The sequence below is a fragment of the Stenella coeruleoalba genome (assembly GCF_951394435.1).
Source record: "Stenella coeruleoalba genome assembly, chromosome: 2".
NCBI classification, from domain to species: domain Eukaryota; kingdom Metazoa; phylum Chordata; class Mammalia; order Artiodactyla; family Delphinidae; genus Stenella; species Stenella coeruleoalba.
Genome location: NC_137147.1, coordinates 145,931,296 through 145,952,303, shown reverse-complemented (window position 1 = coordinate 145,952,303; position 21,008 = coordinate 145,931,296). Strand labels below are relative to the sequence as shown.

At 43.3% G+C, this 21,008-nt stretch overlaps 1 protein-coding gene across 6 annotated transcripts in view; it reads right to left on the bottom strand.

Annotated features, from left to right (window-relative positions):
- The window catches only part of RORA (RAR related orphan receptor A), a 1,120,706-nt gene that overhangs the window by 603,847 nt on the left and 495,851 nt on the right, over positions 1-21,008 (bottom strand). For 5 of the 6 annotated variants that reach the window (XM_079912654.1, XM_079912652.1, XM_079912651.1 and 2 more), the window contains one exon: positions 7,428-7,508. The exons of the other annotated variant lie outside the window; for it this stretch is intronic. In XM_079912654.1, the coding sequence (XP_079768780.1) occupies positions 7,428-7,508 (81 nt within the window). The remainder of the gene's footprint in view (positions 1-7,427; positions 7,509-21,008) is intronic. 6 annotated transcript variants of the gene reach the window in all.

Sequence of the window (21,008 nt, the reverse complement as noted above, 5' to 3'; positions counted from 1 at the left end):
TCCAGGACTTTCCACTGCTGCTTCCCCTCTGCCTGGAGGATAAACACCATCAGAGCAGGGCCTCTGTCTTGTTGACAATTTTATCCTCAGTGCCTAGCACACAGTAGGAGCTCAAGAAGCATCTCCGGAATGAATGGATAAAAATGAAGTTCTAAACTAGAGTAGAAAAGGACTGACAAACGTAGAAGCTTTCCTTATATAGCTCACCTGGATGTATATATTGTTTCATTTTAAATAGCTCTATCTGGGCTATAAATCACTTCACCTGCCCTAAACCACAAGGAATTGTAACGAATATTAAGCCTGATACACTATTAGCTTTCATTCACAGGGTACCGTTGTAGCTCTTGAATACAGGATCATCTCAGTTTGCCCCTGCATTTTAATTCTTACTTCACAATTTAGAAAACTGATACTCAAGGCAAACAACCTTCTGAGCTATTAGAGTCAGTCACTGTAGGAATTAAGCTTCAAATCCGAGTCCTGTGCCTGGTTTAAATCCTATTTGCTTCTACTAAACCCCAGCTGATATGTTGGGCTTGGAAGAGAATTACTACTCCTATGCTTGATACCAAGCCCGTGAGGGCCTCTAGTCTCTGATTATCTAGAAAGACCATCAGCGAAATGTATCAACAAGCGAATGTGGTAAAATTGGAGGAAAACCTCCCTCCCAGTACAGTCAGGAAATACTAAGCAAGTTTTGAAAATTACTCCTCATTTGCGTTGCTTTAAAGTAAACATAACTCCTCTTGATTACTGTTCCTGGAATGTCTAAACTTTTTAAAATAATAAAAGTATCACTTAGGAGCAACTGTTATTTTAACTGTGAATTAAGATGATAATTCTTTTGTTTAAAATGCAATCACGTGTTCTACCGAACGAACCCTTCCAAAGGTGCAGCGCTATAATTCCCTTGCAGGCTATGTATGCGTCAGTGAAATCTGTCATTTGCAAATTAGGTTAGTTTATAGCAGAAAATGAAAAGTCATCATCAGACGGATCAAGAAATGGGGCCATTCTTTACCTAGAAGGGGCAATTAGATGAAACATCTGTGGGTAAAATTTATCTTTCATACATTGTCGATTTTAAAAAGGTATGAAAGAATCATTCTAAAAATCTCAAGAACACACCTAATTATGGTGCACCCCACTGACAATTCCTACCTGCCTATTTACTCATATAAGTACCTCACACTAACTGACCCGCACCACTGGAGCTCCTCTGCCTAGTTACTCAGATTGGAGTAGGCAGACATTCCTTGAATGAGAGGCCACACCTTAAGGATATGGAATTCCACGATGTGCTTCTGGTTCCCAACTTGCCGGCACAGGCAGATTTGGGCAAATTCATTTTGCATCAATCTATCTACATATACAGGAAATATGCCTTCTTCTTGGCTTGCACATACTCACCGCTCATTAAATGTTTGCAGAATGAACAAATTTAATAGGTAATAACTGCTTAAATTTATCTACAGGGAAGAGCAACCTGCTATAGTGTATTCATTCAATTATCTCCAAAAGGACAGTCTATCTTGTCTTCCTCCCCCGCAGGAGAGGGGACGGCTTTCTTGGAACATTACCTCCCTTGTTTAATTTTCTAGATAGATTAGGGAAGATTCAAGGAGAATGAGGGACATGGGCTCATACTTCACAGGCATATTCTTAATAATTCTCGGATATGAGGCTGTTGCTAATCAGACACATGTTGGTTGCTATTTATTAAAATGTTACTACTTCAAAACTAAAACACACACACACCCTGCCAAAAGAAAAAAAAATCCAAAAAACTTATTTTCATCAAGTTTGTATACCGTGTTCAGATCTCTTTTTATTTCCAGCAAGTTCAATTCATTCCATTTTTAGTGGCAACTCCTTTAGGAAACACTCTTAAAACCTGTGTTTTGAGAAATGAAGTTAATGGGCCAGAACTGGTTTATCCTGAAAGACTCATCAAGTCAGGAAAAGAAATTCAAACCCTTCTACCCTTAGGTGAAGGGAATCCATTTGTGGGATACTCTCGGAGTAACTACCTAAAGGTCATTTTCTAGAGTTAGTGAAGAGAGTTCTAGAAATGGTCGACTTGGAGTCAGTATTATTATTTCTTGTCATACATAATTTATAAAGGAGGAAATATGTTTAATATACTCAATCCAATAATATAATGTGCTCAATCACCCTAAATCATAGGCATAATTCAAAAGAGCCAGAAGTCACCCCTTTCCTCTCCCCACCACACCTAGTTATGAGTGGTCAATTTTTACACGTCTCGCAATAGGAAATAGCATTTTGAAAAGCTGGTGGAACTGGGGTTCCACGTGAAAGCAGCAGAATGGCTTGCCCTTCTCCGTGGCAGGGCCACCAGTATCGAGAGCGGATGTTTGCTTGGGGTGAGAGTCTCCACTCTATGGCACGCGACTGCTCTCTCCCGCTCTGGTTCTCAATTATTCCTTATCAGCCACCACATTATCTCTCACCAACACGTGCCCTCATGTTACAATTAGATAGATCACAGCTTATCTTATACTCCTTGCAGTTTAGGTTAGTATCTGTCTGTTGAGATTTGGGAATGGTTAATCACTTTCCTGGTACATTGATTCTTACCAGCTTTAATTTCAGAAATTATACTTAATAACCTACCTGGAAGACCAGCACAAGAGACTGCACTCAGGCCACCTTGTCTGTAACTTTACTAGAACACTTCTACTGTGTGGAATATTAGCTTACTGTAAGACTGTCACTTCCATCAGAATCCCCTTGAAAAAGGAAATATGCCTTCTTCTTGGCTTGTACATACTCACCACTCATTAAATGTTTGTAGAACGAACAAACAGCTAATAGCTGCTTAAATTTATCTACATTGAAGCACCAAGAGGGACTGAGCAACCTGCTACAGTGTATTCAATCATTCATTCTTTCATGTAATCAATATTGAAAGTGCACAGGAGACATTGAGATGAATGAAACAGGTATGGCCCCTGCTCTTAGGATGCTGACAGTTAATGGAGAAGAAAGACACTGAACAAACGATCACACAAATGATACCCAATTGCAAACTGTGACAAAACACACGAAGGAAAAATAAGGGCATATAGGGGTAGGAAGAAACTATGAGACACTGAGGAAAGGACAGTATTTATTCTGAGACTGGAAGGTGAGTAGGTTTGCAGCAGGGGGAGAGAGGAGGGAGAATGGAGAAAGATTAAGCTTTCTAAGCATTGGGAACAACACGTGCAAAGGCCCTGAGGTGGAAAAAGCTTGACGCATTCAAGAAACTGATAGGTCAATGTGACTAGAATTTAGCAAGAGAAAGGTGAAGCAGGAGTGACTGTGAAAATCTATTCCCCCCCCTCCTTTTTCCTGAGTAAATATCCTTCCTTTGAAATTACAAAACAAAATCCATGCAAGGCTTTTGTAAACCTCTTGAAGGGTTTTAAATTTTGTCCTCAGGTTAAAAGAAAGCCTTCCAAGCAGGAGAGGAACAGAACCAGACCTGCATTTCAAAAAGAACACTCTCCCTGCTCTGTCTTGGTGGAGGGAAAGGTGGGGAGTCTCCAACAAGTGGGAGACTGGCCTGAGGGCCCTGGAAGAGCAGAGCGGGGATGGTAGGTGAGTTTGGTGTGAATGTTGGAAGTAACTTTCAAGGTCCTGGGGGATGGATTCGATATGGGGGTGAAGTAGACAGGGTGTGTCTGTGGGTTTATTCATTCTCAAAGCTAACCTAGACCTCCAGGGCCAACGGCAGTAGGCCCAAGCCCCAAACCATCCTCCAAGTGCACGCCTGGGATATGTTTGTTGGAATGCACGGTAGCAAAGCCCCAGGTTGTCCCCCTGGATCCTAGTTCTGCACAAGCTCCACGTACATTTCTCCCAGCCCTCATCACAAGGTCCCACACCCTGGTCCAGGTCCTGGTCCCACAGAAGAAAGTGGTTGGGCTCATCCTTGCCAACAGTTGCCTTCGGGTTTCCACGAAAGGAGCCCCTTCCTCAGCCCTACCAACTTGACATGCTCAGGGCTGCCCATGACTGACTACACAATGTCACAGGGACAGTGAAACCTAATCTCTCCTCTTCCTTGAGTGGCCTGTAAACATCCTTCCTTTAAAATAAAATAAAAGCCCTGCTTCCCACTGTGAGCTCTGGCCTTGGCTGCCCACACGGTCAGGGCCACAGCGGAGGACCTCTGGCCTCCCAAGCTTTTAGTGGCTGCTCTGTATTCCTTCTGCTCCATTCCCCTGACATCCAAGCCTCTTCTTAAAACATCCTTTGATATCCAGTTTCCCTTTTACATGGCCCCTACTGTCAAGAGCACGGTTTTGTTTTCTTGCTGGGGGACGGGTCCAAATTCTTCTGCTGTGCACCCACCACTTCCTGGTTGTGCCCCTGCATCCCCATGCCCCACTGCTTCATCCTTACAATCCCCCAAGCTGCTCTTCTCCAGCACCACCTCCTACTCTGAAAGATGCCCCCACCTTTTCTTCTGTGAATATCAAACAGTCCTCTCTCAACATTTCCTTGCTTGACTACTCTTTTCCCTCCGTGACGGTATTTTACAAAATCAGATTCCTCCAGTTAAAAAACTGGGTGCTTTCCTAAGAGGGACCACCAGATACTTCTCAAAGCCCCAGCGAGACGACCCCCGCCCCCAATTTCTCAATCTCAGAATCAATGTGATGTCTGACTTGTAATGTCTCTTAATTTTGAATGTCCAGTGGGGTTCAAGGTAGACAAAAATTACTGAGTGCCTACTATATGCTTGGCAGAACGATATCTATATAAAAGATGTTTCTATTCAAACACCCTCACATCCTCCTCGCCCCTAACTTCTTGCGCTGATTTTAGGTGGATAACTGGAGACAGGTCTAGAGTGGGAGGGCGAGGAGGATTAAGAAGTGTGCTGGCTATAACCAAGGGAAGGCACAGCGGAACATGCGCTTCAGTCCCCTTGGGGGCAGGGCCGAGTCACTGGGCAGGGAGGACTGGCACTGAGCATCAGGGGGCATTGAGTGGGGAGCCAGAATCATGACTGCATGGGTCATCAGCTGCCTGATCACTGAGAGTTAACTGGATGTGAACTTGGCCGTGGGGGAGGGGAGGGGCCCTTTGTGCCCACCCCACCCCCACCCTAGTAAACTGAAGGCTGAGAGAGTAATGACTTCCCCTCACATTATGTCAACCATAGGTTGAGGGCTTTCTCCAAGCCCTCACAGGGCAGCTGGGACACTCAGAAACAGAGTCCTCCCCCATATCCAGCTGACTCTGCAACACAAACACCACCACAGATACCAGGACTACAAAAAGGACCACCAAGGCACTAACCCATACCTTCCTGGGTGTCCGGCTCTGTCCCCCCTAAAGAGACTGTGTGCCACTGCAGGGAGAGCTCACAGACCCCAAGGCAGTGGGCACAGACAGCTCAGGGATCGATTCTAATTCCCACGGCATTCACACTGTCCTGGCAACTCACCCGCCCCAGAACAGATCCCAGACACTGTGGCCAGCAAAGAACTGGACAAAGGCAACACCAAGATCATTTGCATGCTGGGGAGAGGCCATCCCCCATCCCAGCCATTTACACAGGCAGAATGTGCCCTCAGACTTGGACCTAAAAAAGCCCTCTGCAAGCACCACAAGTTTTATGGAACCAAAGGGGAACAATAACAACTTCATTGAATCAGAGGAAAGAAAAGAGAATTTCTTCCCCTCCCATGTTGTTCACACTACGCCAGTTACAACATAATTCACCAAGTTGTTTAATTTCCTTAAAACTCTGAACACCCAGAGTTCATAAAAGTGAATTCTGTGCTGGAAGGAAGATGCATCTCAGATGAACAAGGCTGCATTTGGGAAGGTGGGAAAAGCCACACCTGTTCTCATTCCCCCCACCCCCGCACTCTTTCTCACCAGTTACCTGTCACCTTCCTGCACTTCTCCACTGCAAAACCGGCATTCCTCTCACAGTTGGCTATGCACAAAATATCCTTCTGTTCTAGTCACATCAAAGCACCTTCACGCTAGGCAGACAGGTCATCGAGGGAATGCAGAAAATTAACAAACCCATCTCAGTTATTTCTATTAAAATTAGCCCCTCAGCCTGTAGGCCCTGTCAGCTTCCATAGAACACAAACTCTGACAAGTCTGTTGAAAACTCTTAACCTTTCCAGGTTGTGTCAACAGCTTGCAAACACAACAGGAGGATGGCGCCTCAGCGTTCAGCCTTCTCTTTGGAAACAGGAAGTATCGGGGCCCAGTCACTAGCAGCTTTCACCTTTATCTTCATCCTCCATCTCCTTGCTCATCACCCACTGCCACCTTGGGAGCATATAACCACCTTACTGCATAGAGACTGACGCCTTCCAATTGTCTGTAGGGTTCTGACAAAACTTAGGTCTTATTTACCACTCCATCCATATCTTACCCCACTCTCCTCTTCATCATACTCGGCCCCCACAGAAGGCTGCCTCCTCAATTCTTCAAATAGGTCAAGTTCCATCTGCCCCAGGGCCTTTGCATAGCCTAGTCCTCTGCATGGGGCCCTCTTCTCACTTACTTAACCCATTCTCATCGCTTTGGGTCTTAACTCAAAAGTCACTTCCTCAGACCAGGGAAGGCCTCACATTTACCCTCTCATAGCTCTTATACATTTATTTTAAAGCATGTTCCACAGCTCGAAACTATACATGGTATTTATAAGATTATTTAAATAAACTCTATCTTCCCCACCAGAGTAAAAGTTCCACAAGAGCAGGAACAATGTACAATTTGCTCTAACACAGAACTTGGCACATAGTATGTGTTCAATAAGTTTTCTTTTTTTATTGGAGTATAATTGCTTTACGGTGTCGTGTTAGTTTCTGCTGTACAACGAAGTGAATCCGCTGTATATATCCCTATATCCCCTCCCTCTTGGACCTCCCTCCCCACGCCATCCCACCCATCCAGGTCATCACAGAGCACCGAGCTGAGCTCCCTGTGCGATACTGCAGGTTCCCACTAGCTTTCTATTTTACACATGATAGTGTATTTATGTCAAACCTCATCTCCCAATTCATCCCACCCTCCCCTCTCAACAAGTGTTTAATTCATTATTTTGTCATGTCATTCCTCTAGTTAAAAATTTTCCAGTAGCTCCCATGACATTTCATGAAGTCTGAAGTTTTTCGGAACCCTTTGTAATCTCACCAACTTGCAGGAATTCAAGATGATTTCTTATCAATCCCTTGAATGTACTTTCTTCTCCTACCAAGTTCATTACACCTCATCTGAATCAGTCTCTTCCCCCCACCCCCACCCCCGCCTATTCAAACCCAGTCAACCCATAAAAATGTATTACATAAAAACAGTTACATAGGAGGCAGTTTAACACAGTGGGAAGAGCGTCCCTCTGTACCAGAATCCTCGATTGAAATTCAGCCTTCGCTACTTACTTTTTGTGTGACCTTGGCCATGCCACTTCAATGCCCTGAACTTCTCTCTTATAAAACAGGACATGCCATATCCACAGGCCACTGTGAGAGATAAATGACATTTTTCAAGCACTCAGCACATTTCCTGGCACATAGTAAATACTAGGTAACTATCAGCCCCCTTATACCATGTGAAGAAAACCCTTTCATTCTTTAGGTTAGACCATCATAAACCAAAGTCCATATGCCTAAAAGTAGACATACTGTAGAAGCAGCATGGGTCAAGTTCATACACAAAATCTGTTTCCAAGACAATCAAGGGTTACTTTCCCTAGCTGGCACGGAGACCCTCATCATAGGTATATGGGCTCATTTCCACGGGGGTCATGCAGATCCTAGAGGTAGGTGTGCTGTACGTGGTAGCAAAGCAATTCATGTCACAAAGATTTCTTTCCCAAAGTGCCCAGCAAAATCCTAGCTTCTATCAAGGCTCAGCGCACTTTGTTTTTGGCCATCTTGTTCATTGAGGAGTGTTCAGGCAGCATCTGCTCCATGCTCAACTCTAGCAGAGGCAGAAATACTCAACATGGGCCTTTCCCACAAGGCACCAACAGTGTAGCCAGACAGACAATTGCCTTGATCATGTGAGACAGTATGGAAATCAGGTCTAAGTGGGGTGGTATAGGCTACGCCCAAAGGAGAAAAGAAATCAAAAGGATAATTTATTCATTTCATAAGCGTCTGTTAAGTCCTATTAAACACCAGTCAATAATTTTTTTTATACTATATTATCCCACTGCTTCTACTTATGTATGTATGTATGTATGTATATACGTATGTTTGGCTGCTTTGGGTCTTCATTGCTGCGTGCGGGCTTTCTCTAGTTGCGGCGAGCGGGGGCTACTCTTCATTGTGGTGTGCGGGCTTCTCACTGCGGTGGCTTCTCTTGTTGCGGAGCATGGGCTCTAGGCTCATGGGCTTCAGCAGTTGTGGCATGCAGGCTCAGTAGTTGTGGCGCATGGGCTTAGTTGCTCCATGGCATGTGGGATCTTCCCAGACCAGGGCTCAAACCCGTGTCCCCTGCATTGGCAGGCAGATTCTTAACCACTGCGCAACCAGGGAAGTCCTCAGTCAATAGTTTAAAAAGAACGATACATGTCTGCTTTTCCACAGCTCAACTCTTACCAACTGTGACCCGCTTCCTCCCCATTCATCCAAATCCTGCTTACCCAGCAAGGCTTTGGTCAAATCACACTTCCCCCATGAAGCCTTCCTTAACCATTCTGGACCAGTTCCACCCTCCCCTATGCCCCACTTTTAAAAATTTTTTGTATTTTGAATATCAATTTTACTACTCACTTAATATCGTCAGGGCCTGTGCTATCAAACACAGTCATCTTTTATTCCATAACTCTCATTTCACTATTTTTCAGTATATATTTTTCCCATCTGGTGATGAACTCTAGGAGGCCATGGGACCTTGATTCTTCTGCAGTGGATTTAAAACAAATGTGTTCTTTGTTTGAATCAAAGTTAAGTCTTCCTAAGAGCAACTAAAAGCAGAAAGATGGGGTAAGGATGGAAAATCACCTTTACGGAAAAGGAGCTATGTGCCGGGTCCCTTCCTCAGACTCATTTAAGTCTTAATAATCCCAGAAGAAGGTACTGAGTCTTCCTGGAAGCCTTGCTCCCCTCCTACACACATCTTCTAAGCATGGTCACTGACAGCCAGCATCTGCCCACCTTGGCCCTGGCTACATTTATTTCTCAAGTGGGCGTGTATTTCACTGCTTCCAAAGTCGCTGAAGTAATTACTTGCCGTATCCAATGGGCTGGAATCACCTCTGCTCTGCTTGTTCCTAATACACCCATCAACCAAATCTAAACACACAGGAGACCCGGTGATAGAGCACGAGCTATTTCTGCATGACTGCCTATTTGAAAAAATTCACAAAGGCCTCCAAATGCAAGTAAGACCATAAGAATATAGAGGTTTAAAAATGGTAAGTGGCAGTTGCGCCAATATGTTCAGAACTACAGTTTTTTTTTTTTTTAAAGAAGTCCACTATTCTCCATTTCCCCAAAAGTTCTTTGTTCTTTTGCTCTAACAAAATAAATTATTCCTCACCTTGGGCAAGTTGGTAGGAACGTGAGAAAATTATATTAAATCAGACATCCTTGAGACCAAAATAGATTGGAACAGGGGTTCCCTTTGTTTAAAATAGTTCTTCAAACAGAAAGCAAAAGAGCTATAGGGAAGAAAAAAGTTGTCAAACACCCTCCAGCACTTTGGAAGCACCTAAGATCTACAAACTATTGGTATGTTAATTAAGTTTGCTTTTATCTAACATAGGTGTTTGCTGGTCATGGTCCCATTACCCTGTGGCACTTTCGGCCTCTTGAATAAAATTTCATTTCATGAAAGTCATTAGAAAATGCTTCCTTTACTCTATTTCAGAGTGGCTTCCTCTCCCTTACTATCCTTTAGTGAGACTTCATCTTAGTTTGCTAATGTTATAAAGTTCATTACCCAAGCCCAGGGAGAACATACAATCCATAAGTTCATCCACCATCAGCCTTCTGGCCAGATCAGGAACTAACCATCTCAGGTAAGATAAGGAGAAAGTCATATTTTTCATCACTGAGTGATTAATAATTGTGTTTACTAGCTGCCAGAGTGGGCCCTATCTAGAATTTTAAATGTCTAGAGAAGGAAAAGCCTTTTCAGCCATAACCCACCTCAGTAATCTATTTCAATCTATTGCAAAGTCCTCCCTGATGAAAATTCTTCCTTATACGCAACATAAATCCCCTGGGACAGTTTAACTCTGGCTCTATTCCAGGAAAGATGTCCTTTCCGCGTTCTTGAAACATCTTCCTTATACTGGTCTTGGTCTTAAACCAATCAAGAAAGGTCAGGCAAAGTAAGAAATAAACCATCAAGAGTCTAATCCAAACTTAAAAGTATCTAAGGAGTATGTTGTGAATTTGACGTAAGTCAATGTTATTTTGTATGTCAGTTCACATTTTCTTTTCTTTTAAAAAACTAATGCCATCCACGATGCTATCACTAACAATTTTTACTTCCTTCTGGAACAGAGGTTGTCAAACTATGATGTATGGGCCGAATAACTTCTTTTATAAATAAGCTTTCTTGGAACACTGCTATGCTCATTCGTTCACATATTATGACTGTTTTCTTGCTACAGCGATGGACAGAGTTGTAACAAAGACCCCACTGCCCACAAACCATAAAATGTTCACTATCTGGCCATCTACAGAAAAAGCAGGTAGACCTCTGTTACTACCAAAATGTTACTACTAAAATGCATAGTATCAGAATGCTAGTCTAACGCCCCAAGAGAACACTTCGGCTGTCTTAAAAACTGAGACCAACTGTTGTATGATGAATTCAACAGTGATCATGATGAAGACCTCCAAAGAACCACCATCATCATCTTGTGTGATCCAATTTACCATCAGCATCTATAAACCCAGTTTTGCCCTCTCATTTGAAGTGTCTTATCAAAAAACTAGGAATGTACCACTACTGCCTGTAAAAAGCACTAAACAGAAGCACCAAATAATAAAACAGATCACCAGTAACAGATAACCAGTCACAGGCACCGCCCACATGACAGGTCATTAGGTGATCAGTATGGATGGTCCACAAGGGCAGGGTTGGTTTACTGTTGAATTCTCAGTACTTTAGAACAGTGGGTAGCATATTGCAGTTACCCAACGAATATTTGAGGAATGAAAGAAAGTTCTCACAAAAATGCCACAAAGTTTGTTCTAGTATTAGGTGAAGTGGCCAAGTGGTGATGTGAAACCAGGAGGTTTCAATCTCTCGATACCTCACTGCCTGTGCTAATACGTGCTTCAGTCAGCAAGCGCTTCTCCAGCCTGTCTTGTTTTCAATTAAATAAAGACCCCTTGGCAATGGGATAACTAAATCTAACCTGATTAAATGGTAAGCGTTTGTTGGGGGTTGATTTACTTAGCACTGCATTAGAAACTACAAACCTAAAAAGAAACACGAGATGTTTTTTGCCTACAGCACACACAGAACGGTGCAGCTGTTAAAAGCAAGAACTCTGAAAAAGACTGCCCAGCTTTCACATCCTGACTCCATCACTCATTTGCTATGGGACCTTGGGCATGTTATCGAACTGCCCAGGCCTCAGTTTCTCCATCTATAAATGGGAACGATTATAGTACCTAAGAGGGTTGTTGCACAGTTACAGTGCCTGTCACATAGTTAAGTATTAATATACACTTATATTAATGTGAGTGGCTTATTATATTTACTTCATTCTTTGATATTTATTTCCTATGGGAAAATAAGAAACCTGCAACTGAGGTGATTAGTGAGTAGTACCTTATCTTTTATAATTTTATAATCCCATGTGTTGGTAGGGCTGATGGTTAGAGAACAGAATCCTAAGTCCTGGAATGCTCATTCCCTAATACTTACCTTGGTTAATTTCCACCCACCCTACATGTCTGAGGTTCAATGTCATTTCTCTGGGGCACCCTTCCCTGACCAGCCCATCCTCCAAGTGGGCCAGTGTCGGGCCTATGATCTCCATCCTCTTTGCACCCTGTACCTCCTGTCTACAGAGGCATCATTCCTGAAATTACTTGTTGCACAGACTGTCAACCACATGTGTGTAGTTATTTGCTTCTGTGTGTCTTGCCTTCACACACAGAAAACCTCCATAAATGTTACTGGACTGAATGACTGTGCAGCGTGGACCCTGAAGGAAGGAGAGAGCACTGTGGGCTTGAAGAGTCTGTGGCGAGGTGAGACTAGAGGTGGCTAGAAATGAAGAAATGAAGAAAGCTGAATGATTTGCCGGTCTTTTTTTTTTTTTTTTAAGGTAAGAAACAGTAGCAGTATGTAATTTCTTGAGAAGAATGTATATAAGCTCATCCTCAACCTCAGAATTTCCTTTAAGTAGTTAATAGAAGAGATTGAGTTGGGTCTCTCTTCTTTTGAGACGGAAGCAGAGATTTCTGGAGAGCAGCCCTGCTAGCTGGTACACTGGCTCCTTTGCACATCTCTGAAAATTACCAAAGTGCATTCCTCAAGGAGGAAGAAAACCTCAGGAGGGAGATTTTCTTTCTATTCAACATTGACTTGGTGATTGAAGGCAATACCACAAAATAAACTTTTACCCTGTTAATTCAATTATGGTTCTCGAGTTGTGACTATTCATGTCAAGTTTGTTATACACAAACGCACACACACACACACATACACACACATATATATAAAATCTCTTCCTTCTGCTCTCTAATTAGCACTCATTAAACTCAGAAATTCTGTCACTAAGGCACAAGGTAAGTGTTCTACTAAGATTCTCATCTATGTCTTGTTTCTCAGGATTTTATCAAGTATGTCCATATTCTGGTGAAAGCATAAACCTTATCTTCATTTAGCTATCAGAGATGGAAAATTTTAAAAACTAAGGAAAAAGAATGAGTCTTAATATGCAATGCAAATGAGTGAATTTTATAAAAGGCAAAGATAAAAAAAAATATAATCCCTTTGGCATGCCATTAAGCAAACTCTTCCTGAGGATTATGAGTTTTAAATATGCTCTGCACAATCAATTCATTCATTCAACTAATATTTTGTGCCTTCATTTACTCATTCATTCAACTCAACTAATTTATCAAGCGCCCTCTATGTACGGCTTCTGCCAGGTGTGGGAGGTTGAGGCCTCTGGATTCAACATTTAGCTGAGTAACGGTACCCGTAGAGACACAGATGACGTCACTGTGCACTTTTCAGAGCGTGTGCGCACGAGGGAGCACACGTGTCCTCAAAAAGGTCATTCCCTGTCTGGGGCAGGAAAAGTACAGAAATGGAGAGTAAGCCTGTATAACCCCTCACGTAGATTTGAGGGTGAAATTTAGAGGAGCATAAAAATCCTATGGGCGGCTCTTTGCTTCCACAAAGCCCATTCTTTGAGCACAACAAAACAATACTGTGAAAACGACCAAGTTACTCCTGTGGCCCTAGGTCACAGTTACTCATGGGGCCCTAGGTCACAGTCCTCTCGGGGCGGGGGGGTGGGGGGGGTGGAAAAACTGGGCTGAACCAACACAGTCAGTTCTTCCTAAACCAGGTACCTATGATGCCCGTAGACATTCCCAAGTCCACATTTTGCAGACAGGGCCTTAAAATGTCTACCTAGGGAATTCTTGAGCCTGCTTTAAAATATGTTATATAATATTAAAATACTAAACATAATATTTATAATACATAATTTATAATATTAAAATATACATACATATCTATACACATACACACACACATATAACACCTCCACCTCTTCTTGAGACCCTGCACAGAAGAAGGTGTGTTCGGTCTGGTCTGCTTGTGAGGCACTTCGGCCACTTTTAAAACGTCAAGCGCCATAAAATCAAAGTCCCTGTTATTGTGGTACATTGGCCATCGTTGCCAAAGCAAAACTAGAGACAGAGTTAACCATCGTAGCCACGAATAGCTGTTCTGGAAGGGCCAAAATCATGATTTTCAATGTTTTTCCATCTGAAATAGGGAAACATTACTCACCAGGGCCTGAAACCGTTTCCTGCCCCACGAAGCTAAATTCCTACGCCAGCAATACGGTCTCCACAGAAGCCCTTAAAACAGCAATGTCACTCCACAAAGTTCTTATTGCGGCCAACACAGCTCTACGTTTAAACTTAACTGTGGAGACTGAAAATCGGGCTCACCGCAGAGGCGACGAGAGACCTTTATTTTTTGAAACGCCTGGAGACTGATGTCACTGTGCTGTCTCTTCAATGTCACCACTCCCCTCTCCCCAAAACCCAAGTGAACTCTGGAGAAAGGACTGAAATTTCAGCTTTATTGCATGGCTGGCACGTATTTCCAAACTCATTTAGTGCTCAGGTAAGTTTCAGCTTTAAGAAACACGGTGGGGAAAAGGACTAGATAATTTACTCCCATCAGCATCTGTTCCATAAGGAGGGGGGCAATTCTATTAATATGATCTTCAGCAAAAAAAAAATGTCCTGCTGTTAGGGCTGGTTCTCCAATTTCTTCACTACATCCATATTTACTAAAATGGTTCTTGCTGTGAGTAAAAAAATTGGGCCTGAACAGGTACCTCTGTTGCCTGAAAGAACTTACCAGTGATTCCTCCAGGGAACATTCTGTAGAAGGCTACACCTGAAAAAGGGCTGAACAAGCTGCTGGTCTGTGAGCCCTCCGGGGATGAAGTTGGTTATGTAAATAAATGGCTTTTCTGTGAGGACAGCTAGCCCTACACCTTGCTCTTCCCACAGCAGGCAGCCCAAGCAGGCTTACTTACCCCTTCTGACTTACCAGTCTTGGCCAATGTTTGTCCATAGGGACATGGACACAGACAACCCCCAGGGTCTCTGTACATTGGCTCTTTTCCCAGAGGGGGCGAGGACTCCTTTATGACATCAAAATGTTATGTAAACTCCCACATCATTATCATTTTAGCCCATTAATTGAAAACTCTCATAAATTATTTAGCAGCGCTTTAAGTATTTATAAATCCCAAGACCATCTACATTTATTTCCAAAAGAATAGCACAGAAGATGTGCATGCAATGAGTAGGTAGGTACTGTCTGGTGGTGAGAGGTGTACGGATTCCTACATCCCTAGTGAAGACTCTGAGGTCCCTAGGGATCCAGCGCCCACAGGTTTGGAATCTTGGGTCTGGCTCAGTGAAGACACTGCTCCCTTTCATATCTCGGAGTGCAGGAAGGTGTTGCCTTTCAAGTCTTTTAATTTTGCCCCTCTTACTGGGAGGTGCTCCACTATGAAGCCTTTGTAATGGATATTCCAACGAAATGCACATTACGAGCCACATTCAAGGGCGCCATTTAAACTAAAAACCCACACAAGATCTCTCAGCAAACCACTGGCTTTTAAAGGGAGCCTGGCTGACTCAAAAGACAGGACACTTGATCCTGGACATGCCACACCACACGGCCTCCTGCCACGGCTCTGCTGGTTCTGACCATGGAATTTCCAAAACAGACACCCTCCAACAAAGCCAAGAGTACATTTTTGTGGCTACAGAGTGAAGTGAGGTTTCTCTTTATTAGAGAGAGATGGCATTGCTACATGGGCTTGTTTTCCCTCACAGGGTACCAGTCTCAGAGAGTCAGCCTCCCGAAAGAAGTGTGACAGGAAGAGAAAAGCTACTTGGTTCATGTGCCACGTGGTCTGGGAGACAATCTGGCCCCCAAGAACCTTGGGAAGGAAGAAGCAATTTCAGCACCACAAGAGGAATGTGGACTCCAGAACTGAATGATGCAGTGATTACTCCGCAAGGACCACCCACGGGCCAAAAAGCCAAGAAGTTATCAATGAAGGGGCTTCCTTGAAGGGGGAGTCATGAGCTCAGTTCTGTGCTGACAGAGAGGAAAGCTACATGGGTAGGGTGGAGAAGAGTGAGCCACGTGTAGGGAACACAAGGTAAATTGGTTGGGGGGCTCAGTGTCAAACACAGACCTATCACTGGCAGAACACCTCTGTAGGCAGCCCATAGGAACCCTCTGCTGGTCCTTCAACACTTTCTCGAAAGCACTGTCTTGATGGAGAAGGAACCATTTTAGCAATAATGGGCAAGACGAATTGGAAAGGCAAGATGACTAGGGATAAGTCTTCGGTCATCACTCAAATGTGATGTAAGATGGCTTTGGAATGAAGATGGCGGATATGGAAATGTCAATTAATAGGGCACCCCTGAGAGATGACCTCTCCGCTGAGCAAGTCATCAGACTTACTGCCAAACTGTGGTTCCGATTTTAGCATTTTAGGTGTAGACACTACAGGATAGGGGTTGGCCATGTGCACCACTGGCCTAAAGAAAAGAAAATTCTAGGGTAACAGCAGAAAGGAGAGTGGCCGTGAAAGGATCCCCACTTTGCCTCTTCTCCTGAAGCCCTCGTAGCACCAGCACCCGTCCCGAGACACCCCCATTCCTAGACTTCCCACACCAAGCGGCCATTCCTTTGAGGCAAACTGCAATGACGAGGTAGTAAAATAGAGAAATGACCCAGATGATTACAAATATCACTGCAATGTGGACTTTCCGGTTGGAGTGGATGTGAAGCTCAAACAAAGTGCTCATCCTGTGAGGGACGCTGAGGATGCAGTTTCCCTGAGCTCTGAGAGCTGGACTCGTGGCGCTGGGTGAGCCTTGTTCCTGGCTCTGCCACTGTCACACCAGATAAAGCTGAAAGAATTATCTTTCTAGCTTCAAGATTCTGTATTTGTAAACAGAAAAGATATAACTAAATGGCTCCTAGGTCCCTGCGAGCACTAACTTCTTGTGTGATCAGTCCTTCTAAAATTGCGATGTGTCCAGGTGGGGAAGTTCATTTACCCCCTATCTGGTTTACGGTCACTTAAGGGAGTGATTTCTTCCCTCTGAGGCTCTCATCTTGCCCATTATTCAGAGTGAGCTGCCTCCTGGTGAGCTGTCAAAATACATCAGCTTCAAAGACAAACACACACCTTTCAATCCAAGGCCAAGATAGTTTACTGTATAATTTGTGATAATGTTAAGTCTGTTTCTCATAAATGTTAATGGTGCCACTTTTTTTCCTGCATAGATGGCTAATTCTCAGAAAAGCAGCTGGATGTTAAAAGTTACATTTTTTTTTTTTTAAACAAGGTAACTGCCTCAGCCAACAAATCGGATTAAAACAAAATCAAACCCCACTAGGTTGCAGGCACAAATATTCTGTTAATGGCAGTAACTAAATCCAAAATAAAACCATTCAACGATGCTGCTCTCCTGTTTATCTATCATGAGTTCGTTAAGTTCACATTCACACACCTTTCTCCACTTCAATGTGTAAATGTTAATAAAGAGTTCTTTATCATAATCCAGGTTCCTTCTATTCCTATCAACTGCCTAATATGTTGTACATTAGTAAAATACAATATGCCTAAGTGCCTCCCAAAGTAAATTTTTTCCTGCTAAAAATATTTTGCCATCCATTATTCAACATTTTCTCATTTATAGAATTAGCAAACTTTAATTTGAAATAGAAATGCTATGACTTCATCTTTTATACCCTATAGAATTGTTTGAGGAATGTTCTCTCAGACACTGAGAAGCTGGATTTTGAAATCACTTGAATCTTTCCAAGTCATTTCCTGACAAAAGAGTCAACTGCAGTTTACCTACTGTACTGAGGCTTCTGAAATTCCGAACTTTGTATTTGGAAGCACCACATAAACCGTCAAAATAAGAATGTAGGTCTTCTAAATGCCTGATTCTACAAAAGACAACAATAAAAAAATCGTAACAAAAAAGGTTTCAAAATTCCACAATAAAACAGCCACAAAAATCATATGGAAGAAATAGATGAAATGTCCTCAAATTGCTTGGTCTCAGGATACCAAGTGGAACTATGCAACCTTATTCATTCATTCTTTCATTCATTCAACTAACAAGACACACTGAACTTGATAGCAAGACACTGGCATTGGTTATAACGACATGACAGAAGATGGTCTCTGCTTTCAAAGAGCCCACAGTCCAGGGGACAGAGAGACATACAAACGGATGATCCTACAATGTGGTGGGTATGTTGATAAAGATAGGCAGGGAGTGTGAGGAAGAAAAGTGGGTGGTGATGAGGGGGGAATGTCAGGGCTTCAAGATTTCTTAAAGAAGGGAATACCTCCACTGAGCCTTAATACCTGCCCTGTCTCGGCTTCACAGGCCAGTTGGGAGGCTCTTGTAAGATAAAGCCTGGAAAAGGGCCTTGTGAACTAAAGCACAAAAAAGGGGGACTGGGATTATTTTCCATGGTGAGAAAGAGCAAGTGCAGCATAATGAATGAGTTCTCTGGCGTCTCTGGCTATTAAGGAAAACATCCAAACATGATCTGCAAGAGGGTTTTTAAAAGTCCAGTTTCAGCCGATTTTCTCAATCTTATCTGTTTTTAGAGAGGACTTAAAATGAAAGGACTATACATCTCCATTTCACAGATGAGGAAATTTCGACACAGGGCCCAGAGAGTTGGGGAAGAATGCAAAGGAAGAAAGGTCCGAGAGCAGCTCAGGCCCGGGTGGTGGTGATGGTGGGGGGTGGCATTTTTCTTTCATCACACTCTTCTCAAGGATGACACTCCTCCTGCCAAAAATGGGAGGAGTCATTTTCTCTTTTTTTTTTGGTGGTTGTTTTTCATAAAAACACATCAGAAAGTAAGCAAACAAAATCCACATTTTAAACTCCCCACATATCTTTGAAACACTTTTCTCCACTTATTTCCAAGGCAGACAGAACAGAGCAGGTATTAAGACTCAGTTCATCTTTCACTTGAGATGAAGGTGGCCCTGACAGGCTTGTCATAAGCGACTATGATATGGACCTGAAATACAAGAGGAAATAGGAAAGAATAAAGGAAATCTAGGGGGGTTGGGGTGTTTGGAAGACGCTGTAAACACAGGATATCGGCACAAACTGGGGGTGAAGTCTGGGAAGAGTCAGTGAACAGAGGGAGAGCAGCCACTGAATGAACCAGAGCGCAAGGACCAGCAATGGCCTTGTCCAAAGACAGGACAACTCCCAGAGACGTCCTCAGAAGTTGCCTGTGACCAGGGCTTGCCCCACTGCCACTCCCAGGTCGGCCACAAGGGCCACAATAAAAAATGAGACTTAACTGCACCTGTTCCCTGAAGCCCCTCCCCTCACAGTTAATTCTTGTGGTGAGAAGCAAATGGCCAGGATGATACGATTGTACCAGGGTCGACTCATTTATTCCACGCATGCTTGGTGCGCTCGCCTTGGGGATATGAAGAGCCAGAGAAATCCAGTCTTTGTGCTGGAGAAGCTCCTAGCTCCGAGCTCTACCCCCACGCTTTGTAGCACTAAGTGCAGGGGGCAACAAAGGAGGAGGGTATAGACGCTGGGGGCACACGGATGGGGAGAGGGACTAGAGCTTTGTGAAATATGATCATAGGGAAGAGCGTGGGCACCGGCGTGGGAAAACACACAGCACATTTTGAGGAGGGAAGAAAAGCTAGTGTCAGACCCAGTGTGGGTGGCCATCTGTTTGGGCTGTGGTTCTCAGCCCTAACTGTCCATTAGAATCATCTGGAGAAAACAAATACAGATGTCCAATGTCCGACATGTTGTTATGGGTGGTAGCACGTGGCTGTGTTCCTATGTAAAAATTTGAACCATACACTAAAGATTTGTGTACTATACTTTTTAAAATTATTAGTTAATTTATTTATTTTTGGCTGCATTGCATCTTCGTGGCTGCATGCGGGCTTTCTCTAGCTGCAGTGAGTGCGGGGCTATTCTTCGTTGCAGAGCATGGGCTCTAGGTGCGCGGGCTTCAGTAGTTGTGGTGCGTGGGCTTCAGTAGTTGTGGCGCATGGGCTCAGTAGTTGTGGCACACGGGTTTAGTTGCTCCGCAGCATGTGGGATCTTCCTGGACTAGGGCTTGAACCCATGTGCCCTGCATTGGCAGGCAGATTCTTAACCACAGAGACACCAGGGAAGTCCCTACTATACTGTCTTAAATCACACCTCAAAACAATTAAAAGCCCCAGGCCCCATTCCAGACCAATTAAGTCACAATGGAATACGCAAAAGTACGGCTGAAGACCCTTGTCCTAGGGGAAAAATAATGTTTTTAAATCCCCTTGTTTAAAGAGCACAAATCTTTTAAAGAGGAATCAAAGCCGTACATTCCACTATCTGCTAGGAAGAAATAAAATGCATTGAGAGTCCTTTTAGTGATTTTTTTAAACAAGCATTAGCTTCAACCCTTTCACACCATCTTGTAAAATAAATAGGTTAGAGTTCCATTTTACAGATGAGGAAACAGGCTCAGAGAAGTTACTCTCTTCTCAAAGGGCACACAATCTTTAAGAAGCAGAACTAGGAGGCTGTGTGTGGTGCAGGGATGTGTATTTTTTTTCTGAGGGATCCATGCATCCTTTCCGAAGAGAATTTACTAAATACCATCAGGTGACTTTGGGAGCCCACCACTCTGACTCAAGCTCTAACAACTTCTTAAAGCAGGAGGCTTTTTGCTGCTACAGGAATTATTATTTCTGCAAACTAGTAAACCTGAAGTCAGCAATGATTAAATTGCTCCTTGAAGCCCATAGCCACTTGCATGTCTCTTTGTCTTTGGGGTCTCATCTCTGCAATTCATTTCAGCTTCAGTCTGCACCAGAATCTCCAATCTGTCACACCAAGGGCAAGAAGAAATGCCCTCCTAACAAGCTCTGGGCATCACTGGGGCTGCCTGCAATCTAGATTTCCAAAGAGTCATATTCTGCATGAGCAGCTAACGAAGCTCACAGGAACAGGAGAAACTGCACAAAAGCAGAAAATGATAACTCAGAATGTACACCCATTGAGTAATGGCATTAAGGAAATCCTCAAAGCCCCTAGCAATGTAGCTGCCAAAAGAAAAAAAAAAATGATTTCTTATATAAAAAAAAAAAAAAAGGCCCAAGTAGAAGTTACAATAAGGATCCATAGACATACTGCAGGTTATGAACATTATTGCAGCATTAAAAGTGGTAATAGCATAATGTCATCCAC